Source organism: Montipora capricornis, chromosome 14 (assembly GCF_036669925.1).
Source record: "Montipora capricornis isolate CH-2021 chromosome 14, ASM3666992v2, whole genome shotgun sequence".
NCBI lineage: Eukaryota > Metazoa > Cnidaria > Anthozoa > Scleractinia > Acroporidae > Montipora > Montipora capricornis.
Genome location: NC_090896.1, coordinates 31,039,714 through 31,057,213, shown reverse-complemented (window position 1 = coordinate 31,057,213; position 17,500 = coordinate 31,039,714). Strand labels below are relative to the sequence as shown.

General features: G+C 39.1%; 2 protein-coding genes across 4 annotated transcripts in view; one reads left to right on the top strand and one right to left on the bottom strand.

Moving 5' to 3' along the window:
* The window catches only part of LOC138031236 (WD repeat-containing protein 35-like), a 55,206-nt gene extending 48,287 nt beyond the window's left edge, over positions 1 to 6,919 (top strand). For both annotated transcript variants that reach the window (XM_068878916.1, XM_068878915.1), the window contains 5 exons: positions 1,486 to 1,554; positions 2,791 to 2,895; positions 3,670 to 3,755; positions 5,346 to 5,414; positions 6,098 to 6,919. In XM_068878916.1, the coding sequence (XP_068735017.1) occupies positions 1,486 to 1,554; positions 2,791 to 2,895; positions 3,670 to 3,755; positions 5,346 to 5,414; positions 6,098 to 6,263 (495 nt within the window). In that variant the 3' untranslated portion in view covers positions 6,264 to 6,919. The remainder of the gene's footprint in view (positions 1 to 1,485; positions 1,555 to 2,790; positions 2,896 to 3,669; positions 3,756 to 5,345; positions 5,415 to 6,097) is intronic.
* Positions 6,920 to 7,105: 186 nt separating this feature from the next.
* LOC138031242 (RAD52 motif-containing protein 1-like) overlaps positions 7,106 to 17,500 on the bottom strand; it is a 15,475-nt gene continuing 5,080 nt past the window's right edge. The window contains exons 3-7 of one of the 2 annotated variants that reach the window (XM_068878934.1): positions 16,567 to 16,715; positions 16,013 to 16,135; positions 11,335 to 11,488; positions 9,187 to 9,512; positions 7,106 to 9,083 (exon numbers count right to left, since the gene is read on the bottom strand). In XM_068878934.1, the coding sequence (XP_068735035.1) occupies positions 9,211 to 9,512; positions 11,335 to 11,488; positions 16,013 to 16,135; positions 16,567 to 16,715 (728 nt within the window). In that variant the 3' untranslated portion in view covers positions 7,106 to 9,083; positions 9,187 to 9,210. Of the gene's footprint in view, positions 9,513 to 11,334; positions 11,489 to 16,012; positions 16,136 to 16,566; positions 16,716 to 17,500 lie in introns of both variants that reach the window. The other variant, XM_068878932.1, reaches the window with a different exon arrangement.

The window sequence follows — 17,500 nt, the reverse complement described above, 5'->3', positions numbered from 1 at the left end:
AGTGATAACGATAATGATAACGATAGTGATAATCATAATCATGACGATAACGATGATGGTGATAACAATAACGATAATGATAACGATAGTGATAATCATAATCATGACGATGACGATAATGATAGTGATAACGATAGTGATAACCATAATTATGACCATAACGATGATAGTGATAACGATAATGATAACGATCGTGATAATCATAATCATGACGATAACGATGATAGTGATAACAATAACGATAGTGATAATTATAATCATGACGATAACGATGATAGTGATAACGATAGTGATAATCATAATCATGACGATAACGATGATAGTGATAACAATAACGATAATGATGACGATAGTGATAATTATAATCATGACGATAACGATGATAGTGATAACAATAACGATAGTGATAATCATAATCATGACGATAACGATAGTGATAATCATAATTATGACCATAACGATGATAGTGATAACGATAATGATAACGATAGTGATAATCATAATCATGACGATAACGATGATAGTGATAACAATAACGATCATGACGATAACGATGATCGTGATAACGATAATGATAACGATAGTGATAATCATAATCATGACGATAACGATGATAGTGATAACGATGATAACGATAGTGATAATCATAATCATGACGATAACTATGATAGTGATAACAATAACAATAGTGATAATTATAATCATGACGATAACGATGATAGTGATAACGATAGTGATAATCATAATCATGACGATAACGATGATAGTGATAACGACGATAACGATAGTGATAATTATAATCATGACGATAACGATGATAGTGATAACAATAACGATAATGATAATCATAATCATAACGATAATGATAGTGATAACGATAGTGATAATCATAATTATGACCATAACGATGATAGTGATAACGATAATGATAACGATAGTGATAATCATAATCATGACGATAACGATGATAGTGATAACAATAACGATCATGACGATAACGATGATAGTGATAACGATAATGACAACGATAGTGATAATCATAATCATGACGATAACGATGATAGTGATAACGATGATAACGATAGTGATAATCATAATCATGACGATAACTATGATAGTGATAACAATAACGATAATGATAACGATAGTGATAATCATAATCATGACGATAACGACGATGGTGATAACGATAATGATAACGATAGTGATAATCATAATCACGATAACGATGATAGTGATAACGATGATAACGATAGTGATAACAACGATAATGATAGTGATAACGATAACGATAATGATAACGATCACTATAACAATAACGATAGTGATAGGGATAGTGATAATGACAACTTTATTGAAGTCTCAAGCTCATTTATTTGAGCACAAGTGCTTTTCCAATTGGGGAGGCCGTAAATCAAATCAAGTCAAATCAAATCACATTTAGCAAGCTGAAAGGTGATGGATTGTTTCATCGTTTTATTTCAGGCTTATCATTTTTTTCTCTTGGCTCAAAGACAAATGTACGAAGGAGCTATTGACGCTGCCATGAAAACGGTGAGATTCGCCAGCCAAAGTTGATTCTGCCGTAATTCTGCTCTTTCATAAAATTGCCATTGTTGTAAAAACAAAATAGAGCTAAGGGCTAAGTAAACGATTATACGCTATTGGTCGTCTTGAGGAAAGTGGAACCTAAGTGCACTTATCAGATGTAATTAACAATTTCTTCGTTGGCTGGTCAGGAGAATTTGGCGTTAAATATCAGGATTCATGGTCGTTCCTAGAGTCCGATTTTCTTTTGATCAGCGCATAGCTAATAGAGGGGAATGGTTATGAAACCCGACAAATTTCGTTGTAGGTTTTTGTTCTCTTTTTTGGCCTTGACCGTGCACAAAACACAATAGTTGTTTACTCCGTACTGAGGAACTAACCAATAGGAACGTGTTGATTACGTAATTCATGCATAGTGTATGAGCGCAAAACAAAAGATTGTGCACGGTCGTGGACTTTCCAACCTAAATCTTGGCATCTTTGTTTGATCCTTTGATGTTTGCCGAGCTTCCAAACCATTCCCTTCTATTAACTATGATCAGCGCCAAGAGCACGGACTCTGGCCACAGCCGAAAATGCTCGCAGTCGCGGGAATGCTATAATGTTGTAACCGCTGACAACCGTTATTGTTTCAAATTTCTGAGAATGTGCAGAAGAAACGGAAGTGCGGGATTCGCTGACTTCCTGCCTTGGCTGTGGCCAGAGTCCGTGTTTTTGGTGCTGACCAAAAGAAAAGTGGGCTCTGGGGACGAGAATGATCAAGATCATACCCTTAAGCTGATAATGTTCTTCATTCTCAATACTTGCCTACCTGACAGCGTATTGAAATTTAGAGGTGAATTGCATATTTGATCAATCCTGGAATTCAAAGGGTTCAGACACTATCGGGTATTAAAGGTTGTGTTTTCGTTTACGTCGTCGTGAAAGTCTTTTGGACCAACCTCCGAGGTTTCTCCGACCGTAGAGATTTTGTATTCGATGAGTTTCTTCGAAAGGTTGGGGAAGACATTCCTCTTGTTGAAGTAACGGAATAGTAGTAGAACAAGGGTACACTCAATGGGTAAGGTGCAAGATCCAGACCCCATAATAAACGATTGAGTAAAACTGTTATGCCTTGTACTGTTTATACTAGCTTATGTATGGTGTACGTTCTAATCTGATCCCTCTCCGTTAAATGTAAGAGCGAGTGAACAGACATGCTTGTTCTTCATTTAAACTTGGATGCGTCGATTCTCGTTCTAGGCTCTTCGTTTGAGTGATTATGAAGACGTTCTTGATCCAGTGTGTATTAATTCTCTGCTGGCACTTGTCAGTTGTGCTAACAGAGCATTTGGGACATGTTCTAAGGTAACACTCTATTTATCAAAAAAAAAAAAAGCTTTTGAAGATATGATCGATAAAAGAAATTATTTTTTGCAATCAGAGACATTTATTCAAGGATAATGTATAAAGCGCCAAAGTGTGAATCAAGAATATTCGGAACGTGTTACAGGATGACACTCTTTTGTTGATGGCAAAAACTAATAAGGGCGCGGTATGGACAAGTAGCTTCCGATTAAGCGGATTGAAATCGGTCAATCACAACGCTGAATGCGATTCTTTATCATGTTCCGCTACAGTGATTGACGCCAGTGAAGAACGAAACCCTCGATTGGGATTTGAATTTAAAACAAACTAATATACGAGAAGTAGTCATGCATTAGGTGAGTGCGTTCGACTCTTGAGCACCAATTAGGAAAACGAAGAGCACATGGAATACAAGCTCCCAATTGCGCATGCACTCATTCCCAGTGCTACTCGTCTTCATTTATGTTGCTTTTTTTAAGGGATAGTAAGATAATCTCTATGCAGAATACAAAACAAAGAAATTTCACGCACATATAGTACCGAGTCACAAAATAGAGCTTCAATTATTTGTTGCGTATCCTTTGGTTTAATTAATGTCCTTTTGCCTAGTAAATCGGTAAAAATACGAATTTTTTAATCGTTCTTCCTGTTTTCTTGTTTGTTTGTTTGTTTATTTCTTACCATCTGAGCCCTTTAAAATACTGCAGTTACTGAATTACATGCGTATACGTACTTCCATTTCAAACACTTCAGCATCTTTCTCTCTGTTGCCAGGCCTTTATCAAGCTCGAGTCCATTGAAAGTCTTACACAGGAACAGAAAGATGCTTACGAAGAGCTGGCCCTTGAAATTTTTACAAAGTGGGTGTCCGACTAAGTGCTAATATTTTTTTTTATTGCTAAAGCCTACGCATAAACCTCTAGCAACCATATTTTTGCAGTTTTTTCGTCAATATTTTACTTATCATTCTGATTTGCCACTCATGAGACCTAGCTGTCAGATGTATCGTAAACTCTAATTGACGTTCGGAAACTTTCAGACCCGGAGAAATCGGTCTTTTTCCGCGCTTGTACGACTTTTTTTAAGGCCCTTTCCTTTTGTCAGAACTGACCGCCCAGACTCGTCGGTTTGCAAAGAAAATGCAACCATTTGAAGAAACACTTACGTGATAATCCCTCGCATTCTTCTAGAGGAGTATATCATCCTCGTAATGTGTTAAGGACGTTCGCGCGAAAATTTTCTAACATTGAAAGGAGATGTCAGAAATGTAAAAAAAATGGGGGTCACCGACTTCGTTTTGGAGAGAACTTGCTGGGAAGAACACCTTACATCTGAAAAAATCCGGCTTCTTTTGCGAATAAGGCCACAGTGTCTGTAAGCCCAAAAATATTGCAATTACTTCTTTGAAGGGAAATGTTCTCTACCAAACTTTGGACCCATCAAGTGAATTTAGCGACCATAGTTTCATGCGCCTTGCAGCCGCAAGATGGCAGGTTTCTGATGTCAAATGAGGAACAGATCAACCAGTGTCTCTGTCAAGCTCAGTCGTAGGTCAAGAAACCTGCCAATTTGGCTAACTTTTACGACGAAGTGAAAGAGAAGTTTCGACGATAATATGGTAAAACAAAAGTTCTCTTAGGTTAAATACATTAAAGGCACGACACAAAGCAAAAGGTAAGGAAACGCTTGTCTCTCCTTTCTCTTATGGGTAGCTTTGTTCTTTGGTCATGTGCTACACCTGTGAACCGACAGACATGAGCAGAAACATAGCGGAAGAGATGAGTCGTTGGAACTCAATTGTCAGCGGAAATACGCGACTTCACAAGACAGGCTCGAACTCGTCCCCGAGTTTATTTAACAATTATTCCATGAGCGCGCGTTGGATATGAGATGATAGATAGCCAACTAGGCGCGTAGCGCCGAGTTGGCTATTATCATCTCATATCCAACAAGCGCGAGTGGAATAATTGTTTTATTAAAAACTCCCCAAAATATAGAAAACTAGACTACAATAAAAATAAAAAGGCCCAAAAAATCATGCATATGCTTGCCGTGTTTGTAGATCATGGTATAATGGCTCATAACCCATGATGGCTTAGCCAATCAAAACTCTCGACTTGCATTATCCAATGATCCAGTTTTTAATAATGTAATATCTACAATATGAGCGGCATATCTTCGCCTCGAGTGCCGAGAGTTTGTAAATGTGATACAGATCTGACGCGAATATTGTATATGGCTTATTAAACGTCAGAATTTAAGTGTTAATATACACTTGGTATTTTTGGTGATACAAGACATTTTAAGAGGGAAAATGAAGAGAAATCTGTATCAGAACGTATACAGATAATGATTCACGTTTCCCATCATGAATTATTAATGATTTTTATAATTTTTATAATGATTTTGATAATTTATGCTGAATTGTGAATGTCTTGATTTCTCTGTAGACATTCTCCTAAAGACTCAAGAGGAAACAAAGCTGAATGCACAAACTGCGAGACCATGATTCCTGATTGGTAAGCTTTATATAAGTTATCGCTTCGAACGTGGACATATTCTATGCTAGCAGAAGACTAGTTTGTTTTGTATTTGCTAAGTTACAGCACCTGAACCTAAGACCTTTGCCTCTGAATTTGGCTCTGTTAAGCATGCACCGGGGTAATTTAGAGAGCGACCTGTGCGTTCTTTACTGAAAGACTGCGGAATTACGTTAAAGGGAATGCGCGTGATAGCTGCTTTAAACTATTTAGGGTGCATATTCAACCTAGGTAAAATGAGAATCACCAATTTAACCTCGGTAAAAACGGATTTGGCTGACAACAGATATCTCTTTTCCTTCTGCCCGTTCAGCAAATTCAAGGGAAAGAGGGCTCTTCTAGCAGGGACGAAGACATGTATGTTGCAGGTTGAATACGCACTCCACCTAGTCAACCCCCATAATCAATGTTTTCAATTTCTGCTGGGACATGAAATGTCCCAAGAGGAATCGAAGACAATGTCTATACATTTTTTTTTGTTGGAGGAAGGGGGAGGGGGGTTAAAGAGGTGCATTATGGGATTTGAGAAACCAAAAAAATAACTTGGGAAGGTCATCGCGCTAAACTGCCTTGACACAGCGCTGTTTACTGGGACAAGATCTCGTTAATCTTGTGTAACGGTCTTTAAGCTTTCCCTTGGAATATTCTCTATGCCTATACAGGAGTCAAGTTTGTCCAAACTGCGATATAAAGTTCCCGACTTGCATTGTGAGCGGCCGTCCACTGATGGAATATCAGTTCTGGATGTGTGGAACGTGCAAACACCGCGCTTACGAACAAGAGATCAGCGCACTCAATCACTGCCCACTTTGTCATGCGCCGATTTGATTCGGATTTCTTTGTCTCCCCAGAGGCCTCTGTAATAAAGACCCTTTGGCGAATCAATCCCAAAACATTTCACTCTGAGACAATAGCGACGGCTAATTGTCGCAAAATGGTGCCTCTCTTTTCCCCTTCGCCTTGGCGGCGTCCACAGTGACATTTTGACCACTGTGGTGACGAATATCGTTGTCGATAAGAGTAAGGACAATTAACGCTGAACCACATTCGATTTGTTTTTTACCACAATATTCAATGTCAAAGAAAATGTTTATTTCAGAGCGTGACCAAGATCGTGACACGAAGAAATAGCAAGCGTTGTCTATAACGTTCTCGCAATCTGATTGTTTTACTTTCCAAAAATGACGCGAGCAGCGTTGGCGAGACTCTTATCGACAACGGCAAATTAGCCAGTCAGATTGCGAGAATACAAGCAATGGGCCATTTCCGAGTTGCTGTTTGTCTCGGTTTCGAAGTGAGTGTTGGTGCTGAACTATTGTAAGGGAAATGAGTTTGATTTGCATAAGAATACGCAACTCATTTCCATTTGAATGGTCGTGCACCAGGACTCGCTTTGAAACTGAGGCATGCCGCAACTCGGAAATTGGCTATTGTGGTAAAATAGATATGTATTTATCTGTAATAAATAAAGACTCCAAAAAAAGATCCTATGGTCAGTCATAAGGAGTTGAGGAAACGACCATGTCACTTTTCGCAATTTGTTCGTTCTACGGGCTATATAGACGAAGTATTATTTAAACAGTTTTAGAGTGTTGAGAATAAACACTATACCGTTGTAACTCGGTTCGTTGTTGTTTTGCAGAGTATGGCAAAGAAATGTGCGTCGTGTGTGCTGTACGATTTCTTTCCTTTATTTAAGCAATAAGATAGCGTTGCCGTTGCCATTGCCAAAGTTTGTTTAACTCCCTCGCAAAAAGTCAGTGGAACCTGAGATTCAGATTTCCGGTCGGTTTTTCCGTACCGCGAAATCATGAAAATTCTAACTTCTTTTTTTCTATTTTTGAAAACTTAATGGATACCTCTTCCCAGTAGACAAGAAATGAGCTGAAACCAGACAAGGTTCATTAACTGTTTTCTGCGCTCTCCTTTTAAAGGCTGGTTCACACGAGCGACGCAAACGCAAGCACATTGAAATATGAACGCGCAATTGAGTATCCCAAGATGACAGACGACGTCAACCCTGGCATGGAACGAGTATTTTTCACCTTGCGTTTGCGTTACACAGGTTCACGCGTAAGAAATGCAAACGCACACGCAAGCAAATGGATTTTTTTAAATTTGTTGCATCGGTGCTTGCGTTTGGGCTATGACACATTGTAGTTCACCCATGTACTTGATTGCGCTTGCGCCTTGGTTGTGTTTGCGTTTGCGTCGCTCGTGTGAACCAGCCTAAAACGTGGTTGTAAATGTCAATGTGAATCGCACCGTTAAATTATAAAGGATTCATTGGTATTTAAAAGTTAGACCCAAATAAAGATAATTCCTTATTTCGTGAAATGATTACATCTGTCCTAGTCCGTGCAAAGAAGGCAAAGACTGTGCACATTTCAAAAATTAACGCGTTTTCGAAAAGACGGATTTTTCTGACTTCCGTGTTGATTTTACAGCTGGATTTCTCCTTCCTTGCGCAGTGGCGCGGTGGCCTCATGGTTAGTGCGCTCGACTCCGGGTTCGGGTCCTGGCCAGGGACATTGTGTTGTGTTCTTGGGCAAGACACTTTACTCTCACGGTGCCTCTCTCCACCCAGGGCCCAGTTGTTCGAAAGCCGATTAACTTAATCCAGGATTAGCGTGAACGTTTCTTTTATGTTTTCAACTTTTTGGTGAAAGTTTATTTTGCTTATTTTTGTTTTTTAAGAGTGACTTCTTCTAATGTAAAGTTTTGCCGAATATCAGCGTTGAACAGCATTTTAGAGTTGAGAAATAAACTCCTTGGTTAATTTTTAATCTGGGATTAGAGTTAATCGGCTTTTGAACAACCGGGCCCAGGTGTATAAATGGGTACCGGCGAATTTAATGCTGGGGGTAACCCTCCGATGGACTAGACTTTGGGGTGTAGGGATGGCGCAGTGATGAGAGCACTCGCCTCCCACCAATGTGGCCCGGGTTCGATTCCTCGACTCGGCGTCATGTGTGGGTTGAGTTTGTTGGTTCTCTACTCTGCACCGAGAGGTACTTCGGTTTTCCTCTCTCCTCAAAAATAAACATTGGACTTGATTTGCGTCAGGAGCCCATTACTAGGAGGCTCCATATGCAGTAGATCTTTGAGTTAACCTTTACGCGTATCGTTCTATTTTTAGAACGAACCCTTGAGCAGGAGACTCGCATTTACATCAATTTACATCAATGTGCACGATTTAAATACAGTTTTACTGCTTTATTTGTCTTCGTTAGACAATGACTTTACTCTGATTGGCCTTTCAAAACAGTGCGTGCAGAGCCGAGGAACTCGTGGCGTTCTAAAAATAGAAAGATACGCGCAAAGGTTGACTCATAAGGGCGTGTATGAGAGAGGCAAGCTCCTACTCATGGGCTCCTGTTTGCGTTGATTGTTAATTTCACGTTACAGCGTCCCCAATTGGCGCTCCAGCGCTAAATCGACTAGACACTTAAATAAAGATCCTTTCCTTTCCATCCAAGGGGGGAGTAGAAATACTCCTAGTCGCTTCATGCTATAGTAACCGGAGATAAGCGCCTGCCTGATGGTCCTTCTAGGCTCGTAGAAGACTTTACCTTTACCTGTCTCCTTCCTCAGACATATTAGTCCAGTTTCCCCACCTTCTAAAGGACCAACATCTCCAAATTTCCGCTAAAAATGAAATGCATTGATATCTTTAAAGGCTGATTTTTCCGTGAGGCGAGCCTTCATGTTTAACTTTCATGTCATTTCATTCACATCATAAATTAATCACCTTGTCATCTGCATTTATCCTCTTTTATACGTTTCTCACACTAACAGAGTCTGACAAGCTTTTGTTCTGAAGTTTATATTGCCCCTCGCCATCCTCGTCGCTTTCACTGTCCAGCATTTCCTCGACGTAATTTACATTAACAATACCATCCTCTCTCAGTTCATCGAGATCGCATTCAGAAGTGTCCTCCTGGTTTATCTCTACTCCAACTTTACCATTGTCCAAAGATACAATAATAACTCTCTTGAATGCGTTTTCATAGGCATGCCTGTGAGAAAGTTTCTTGCCAAATCCAAGTAGTTCAAGCTTTCTTGAAGGGTTTGTCTCTGTAAACAACATAATGTAAGAACATTTTAAATATAATTACCTCTTACTAACCGAGCGGGAGGGCCGTACTGGGGAATATTGGCCCAAGATCGTGGCAAGTGAGGTTAGTAAGTCGCTTATTATATGGCGTCGTTTCTTTGAGGGATCGGACACTTCTCCGCTTGGTGAATGTTCGTAATCTTCGTCTTTCATCGGCGAACTTTGACCGGTATCCTTTTACGTGTAAAACTAAATTCCGCTTGCTATAATGGTACTGTTGTGATGAAAACATTAAATTCCCCTTTTTAAAAACTTTCAGAGTTTCCCTCGACTTGAAATTCTTGGTAGAGAGAAAAAATACAGAAACGGACCGTACTGTAAAATCCCAACCGAAAACCAGTCAATCAGATCGCTCCATTTAGCCTGAGAATTGCTTGCCAGGATTTATAATAATGTTTGTTAAATGCAATTTCTCGATTTACTCAGGAAAAATTTTGACAACTTCCCAAGCAGGAGTGGAACCTTTAGCATTGCTAGTTTGGATACGCCTACAACACTGAGCTGAAAGGGACCCATGGGAGTCATGCAATTGAACTAGGTTCAAGATAATGTCAGTGGCTCTTGGTTACCAATCAAGTCCCTGTGGGTCCTCTTGAAGAGTCTACAATCAAAACCCTATTTTACCCTTCCCAAGTATGAAGCCAACCTTAACATGATGAACGTACCTCCTCTACTAGTTACTGAGAAAAATGTGCAAATAGCTTATCAGCTCGCACCTCTCCTAAATCCTCCAATCATTCTAATCTACTCTTCCTCTCAAATTGCCTCCCAACATTGCGACACAGGTTCGGTTGCCGAAATTGGTTTACTGGTTCTCCTCTATGCTCCAACAGTTTATTTTCACAATCTACTCCAGTTTTCCCCTCGGCTCACATACGAACATCGAGTGAACATACAATATCGAACACATTTAGTTGGATCACTTAGCGAATGGTCCAGAATCATCGTGTTACAAGATCGCAGCTTATACCACATCGCTCTGACGAAGGGCTAACGCTCGAAACGTCAGCTTTTAGAATCTCTGTACGTTGGCCAATTTACATTATCAACTCCGTTGATAAAACCAAATTTTTGTTTACCACATCCCCATCTCCCAATTCAATGTTGTGTGAGAATTTTCTGGGTGCCTGCAAGTAGTTGTGAAAATCAACATTGGGGGAGGGGAGAAACGGGGATGGGTAGATGTCGTTAACCCATTCACAACTACTAAACCTGCGCAACCGACGATTAAAATCGCCTGACAATTGACAGAGTAAAATCTATAGGGGTATCTAAAAGGGTTGATAAGATTTAGAACACATAAACACTCCTAAACACGACAATGCAAATCCCCAGGTACCCCCCCAAAGGAAAAATGACAGGTGCAAACAGCGCAATGAACCAATCCAAATTCGTAGCAATTCCACTTGACTTGCTCGAAAAGCGCGGTAAAAATCGCCCGCGCAAGTCGCGATTGGTCTTGGTTTTCCTTCTCATTGGTTGAAAAAAAACTGGCGCGGTAGTTTTAAACCAATCACCAAGCGTAGCAAATGGAATCGCGTAATTCGCCCTTGTCACACGGCGGCCATATTGTCCCGGGAGACCAAAAAAGCTTTGTTTTACCACACGCCTAGCCTCGCAGTGGAAACCATGGGGGTGAGGCTTGGCGTGGTAAAACAAAGCTTTTTTTGGTCTCCCGGGACAATATGGCCGCCGTGTGACAACGGCGAATTATTTTCGACAGTCATTTGAAAACTGCTCTAATATTATTAATATTGCATCCAGGTAATTATATTTACTAACCTTTCTGTAGGACACGATAGTCTCCACCATAGCCAGTACCAAAGCAGAAGAAATCACAGCCTTTGATTTCAAGCCTAATTACGCATTTGAAGATAGATGAATTTATATGGTCGTCTTTACTATCTGTACACTCTACTTTTTCGAGTTTTTCTACCTGCAAAGACATTCAAAATAACTAACTAGGACACCAGAGAGAAAGAATATTTAACAATTATTCCATGAACGCGCGTTGGATATGAGATGTTAAATAAGCCAATGATGCGTGTAGTGCCAAGTTGGCTATAACCAGTCTCGTACCCAACAACTGCGAATAGTTTTATTGAAAAAAAAAAACAAAAAAAAAAAAAATTGCGAATAGTTTTATTGAATTTTCATAAACAAACTCTGAACCTGTGACATGTGTTGGCCTGGAAAATTTTGCTTCTCGTTTAAATTTTTCAGTTTTCGCAACACTTGACGCAATTAGTTTCCATATTAAGTCATATGGTATGTGAGTAGGCTTAGCTACATAATTCCGGAATTTCTTTGGGAATTTTTGACATCAAAAAGAATTTTAGAAACTCTCGGGAATTTTAGAAAAAAAATTGACAATTTCGAGAATTTTAGAGCAATTTGAACTTTCACCTGACATGTTGGAAACTTTTCATAGGCTAACGTTGACAAAACGTGGTTTTTTTTTTTGTATTCCAACCTACCAGGAGAGGGGTCTGTCCGTTCATATCCATTCCTTATAAGCGGTTATTCACCAAAAGGTGTCCTACAGTGCATCTAAGCAGCGGTTTCTCACCGCAGTTTGGGAATCCGGCTCTTTGCTTGATAGCTAGTATGCATAATGGCAGACTTTGCACTATAAGAAACTAAATTTATAAGAATTTTCGGGAATTTTAGAGAGTTTTTGGAGAATTTTAGACATTTCTAAAAGAATTTTAGAGCTTTTGTTCGGGAAATTCCGGAAAGAATTTTAGACAATTTTTCGGGAATTATGTAGCTAAGCCTATAATTATGTGAGTGAGTGTCAACCAATCAGAAAGCTAGAAACGCAATATCCGAGCTCGAAAATTTATTTATGTTTATTATTAAATTCGCTTAACCCTTCCACTCCCAAGAGTGACACTTATAGATTTTACTCAGTCTAACGCCAGATGATTTTACTCGTCAATGGGGAACCCCACAGGAGTGAAAGGGTTAACAACAGCTAGATTCACTCAAAAACTATGTCCCCATTAATTAACCCTTTCACTCCCAAGAGTGACACTTATAGATTTTACTCTGTCTAACGCCAGACGATTTTACTCGTCAATGGGGAACCCCACAGGAGTGAAAGGGTTAATCAAAAGGAAAATTCGCGCTGTTCTTCGCAAGGGCGCGCGAAATCTCGCCAAGAATAACGAACCTTAAGGTATCAGTATACTCCAAATCACAACCTCGTGTTGTCGCTGCCTCACGGTCACAAGTTTCATAAAAACCCCACTAAAGTATTATATGTCGGAGAATTTTGATTAATTGCCTGGTTTGTTTTTTATACGCTGTTAAACTTTAAGATTTTTATAAAACACGGATTAGCGTTGCTTAAATACTCATTACTTTCGAAGGAGGCAAAAAATAAAAATTTCCCGACAAGGGTTTTTTTGCCACATTATCTGGCAACATTCTTGCCAAATTTCAGCGAAAAAGTCTTAAAACTTGCTGTAAACGAACTGGAAACGTGCCTCATTCGATGAAATTTTAGTTTTGAGAAATAAAGCAAAATAGGCTTTAGGGCGCTTTTCCGGTATAGGAAGATTAGATCTCAAAACGTTTGAAAAGTAATTACTTGTTGATCGATGAAGTGAAGGCTCTTCTTACATAGACAATAGCAATTTCTCTTGCTCAAAGTATGAGCCTTTATCACTAGCGGCGAGCGCCCATTCTTTATTAACTACCTTTGAGATTTTCCTTTTCGGTGCCTTCTTCGCACTTGAAAAAGGACACGATCTTTTGCGTTTCATTTTTGAAAACATTTTCCACAACAAACAAATCGATTACGCGTGACAGACTATTAACCGCGCGATGCAAAGCAAACATGCCGCGCTTCTATCACGTGACTTTTAATGGCAGTTTAATTGATAATGACAAATTGTTGACAGCTTCTCGTTAGAGATAAATTATTCATAGAATAGTTTTTCCTTTATATCTTCGTCTAGAAGAAACCTTTTTTCGCGGAACTTTTTGCAACTAAAAGAACTCAATGAGATGTACCCAGAAATATAAAAAACTAAAATTTGGCAAAATTATCAATTTTGGGGTATACTGATACCTTAATTCGGGAGAGGTATTTCACAGCACGACGAAACTTTACACGAAAAATCGCTCTTAAAAGTAAAACAATGTTCCAAAACATTATTGTTTTGTTTTTTCTTGTACTTATAGGAAGTGGCAATAAAGATTTAAGATTTTAAAATTAGAAAGCCTTTTCTTGGCTATATCCATGAATTTGCTGCTTTTTATGCAATCTTAGAAAACTAGCAAGCATTTGTCCTACGATTGAGCAAAAAAGAATTCGAAAGAAGGGTTCTATTCCTTATTAGGCCATTTCTGAGTTCATGTCTGCCTCCTCTTCAAAGCGAGTCTAAGTGCGAAATTTTTGTGTTCATTCATATGTAAAGTAGAACTAATCATCATCACAAAAACTTCGCACTTAGACTCGCTTTGAAGAGGAGGCAGACATGAACTCAGAAATGGCCTATTAAATGACAGGTATTGTTTTGCAATGCAGAATTTCAATAAAACATAACCTTAGAGCAGTTTGTGATTTCCTAGTTACAAACCCATGCCTCTTACTAACTCAGCCAAGGAACAAATACACCTGTACCTGTCAATTTTGTTGACCAAATGTAACTTCAAAATCTATAAGAAATCAGCTAAAATGCTTGCTATAGACTGTAGGTGAATATTTATGAGGAAACTAGACGCATATCTGCGTCAACTCGGGCTTTTCTCTTGTCCTGGATCGTCAATGAAAAGCCAAAAAAAAGGGAAATACAGTAGAGATGTCCGTCTGCTAGATTATCAGTTATTATTTAGGTTTAAGTGCCATTATGTTCACTCACTGATCTCTCGTAAAGTTCGCGGACCAACCCATTCCGAAAACACTCGACATCTAGTAACGTGGGTCAACTGCGAACGATGTGTGCATTTGTATAACTATGTGGTTTGAGTATATTAAACACCATGCTCGTGGTTAATTTCAACGATGCCATTTTCGTTCAATGCCGCGTATGCACGTTTGCTAAAACGTCGTGTATGCGCTATAAGAGATGAATCAGCCATTGCACAACCATGCCGCGTATGCACTTTGGTTAACTTCGCGCATGCGCTTTACAAGCTTGAGTGCCATTTGTGACTGAACACAAAAAATGAACCCGAAATTTAACCGCAGCCATTTCCTCTGGAAACGTAAGCAAAGGTAAAGTAGGTAAAGTCTGCTACGAGCCAAGAAGGCCCATCCGGACCGGCGCTTATCTCCGGTTTCTGTAGCATGAAGTGACTAGGAGTATTTCTACTCCCCCCTGGATGGGATGCCAGTCCATCGCAGGGTTACCCCCATTATTAGATTCGCCGGTATCCATTTATACACCTGGGTGAAGAGAGGCACCGTGAGAGTAAGTGTCTTGCCCAAGAACACAACACAATGTCATCGGCCAGGACTCGAACCCGGACCACTCAATCCAGAGTCGAGCGCACTAACCATGCGGCCCCTGCGCCTCTGGAAAACCCGAGTAAAAATATATTTCTGGTTAGTTGCTCCGTAACCTTCATCAGGTCTCCCCTGGGGATAGAAAGAGGTCAATTTGGGGGGTGGGGGGGGGGGAAGGGAGGGAGGGAGAGGGTGTTATTAAAAGGGTACTATCATAGGAGTTAATTGTTTGCAAAAACACATCATATCATGTCACTTAAAGGGGCACTGTCATGCTTAATATTGTTTTTAGGTTAAAATGGGTGAAAATCTAAAGCAGCACTTTAACTCACTCTTACAACATTTCTGACAACCCACTAACAAGATATGAAATATATTTATGACACAACGCGCTGTTCGTCTTTAATTTTTGGTGTCTTTCTGATTGACACTGTCTCCAAACTTGAAAAAACTGGCCAGTTTTTTCAAGTTTCAATCCATTTCCATCCTCTCCATCCTTGGCTGCAACCAACAAAGAACAGCTTCAGTGCACTTCAATGGTCATTGGCAACACAACTACAGCATTATGTTTTGGTTTCACTGATGCAAGGATGTTATTTTTTAACTGTTCTGAAGTTTGACTAAAATAGCGTGACACTGCCCCTTTAAGCTCATATTCATCTGAATAACCAGATCTTTCAGTTGATTAAATATTCATTTCAAAGTCTGGCAAAATGGCAAAACTAATGTAAAACCCTCTCCAATAAATGGTACATGTGAAAAAAAAGTTTTGTGACAGATTACAGGTACTGTGGTATACAATGCACTTAAGTTGGCAGAATCCTTAAGAAAGAGTGGCATTTGATGCTGATGCTGTAATTTAGCTGAATATAAATAAATTTTATGCATAATTAAGAATTCACAAGGGAGCAGAAATCCTTCAAATTATAAAATCGAATCAATGTCAGTGGGGAACCTTGATAAATAGTGATAAATTTGCTAGTTCCTTCTTTTGTATTGTACCTGAACAATCTTTGTCATCCAGCCATTAAATCCAAAATAGTAATTTGCCAGTTCAGTGCATTTTGCCATATACAAAGGGTGTCGCACTGCTTCAGGAATTTTCTTGCGATGAGCAAATTGAACCTGTGAGAAGATCAGTAATAATTGCAAAGTTAGGTGTTTTATTGATGGTGTTTAATCATTGTGACATTACATGTATGTTACATGTACTGATAAAATGGCAACTCAGGAATACCCTCAAAACATCCTTCCTTATTTTGCTATGCAAATGTACTCTTTGCTTAAATTTATAAACATTTTGTAACTTTTAATTAATCTTTTTTCGATATGCATGTGGGAGATGAACTGGCTTGGATATTATTCAACCAATTGACTCCTGGGAGTTAGACTTGACAGATTTTACTCTGTACTTTAACGGCAGACAATTGTGGGGGGGGGGGGGGGGAGGGAGGGGGGAGGCTGTTCTGGAGTCAATGGGTTAGCAATTTTTTTCAAAGTAATTTAGTTACGAGTCTGTTAACTTAATACACCTAAGCTTACAGGAAAAAACTGACCTTTAAAAATTGTCCATCTAGGAGACGTTTTCCACTTAAACTTTCTTTTGCCCTTTTTGCTGCTTTTGCCGAGTAAAACTTAACGAAGGCATAAATAGAACTTTGGTTGAGGTTGCTACCATTCAAAGCCGTTTCATCAGAGATTGGAGCTAAAAAATATTCAAATCAAACGAAAACAAGGAAATAAAGGTTCAAATTAAAAGAAATAATTATTAAATCTTACCCGGTAACTTTCTAAACTCTAAATTGACGACTAGGCGATTGTTTTCCATATTGTTTCACTCTTCACTTTATGGAATAACAAATAATTATTATTGTATTTCTATGAAATGATTCAACCCTCTCATTCCCACGATCGAAATGTTCATTCTCCTATAAACTAGTAGTACAAGTACCATGAATTTCTTTGGTGGGTAGTCATGACAATTTGGAGTTATATCAAAATTACACCTCTTAAACTGATATAAATTATCTTCATTCTCAACACATGTAGGACTGATTGTTAGGAGAATTTACGTACCAATCAATTCTGGGAGTCAAAAAGTTAAACCTCATGCATTTTATGGGAATATTATGGACTGCTTAAGACCACTATCACTATTAGCACAAGATACCAAGGGTTGAGATGGTGCAACTCTCATCACCAGAAGCAGAGATCTTTTTCAACAGACAGCAACAACATATGATAATGACCTGAGGCTGGTTCCAACACAGTTAAGTCTGCGAATCAGTCAGTACATTTGAACAGCCTCAGAAATCAAAACCACAATGATTGCCAACACTTACAAAAATGCCCGCAATCCCACCCCCAATTCTTTACGAAAGTGCAAACTGCATTTAACCAACCAGAGATTATTACTCTAGTATGATTGTTGAGCAAAAGGATTGCAACCTTAAGATACAAGAATATCCTTTCTGGGAGTCATGTGGCCAA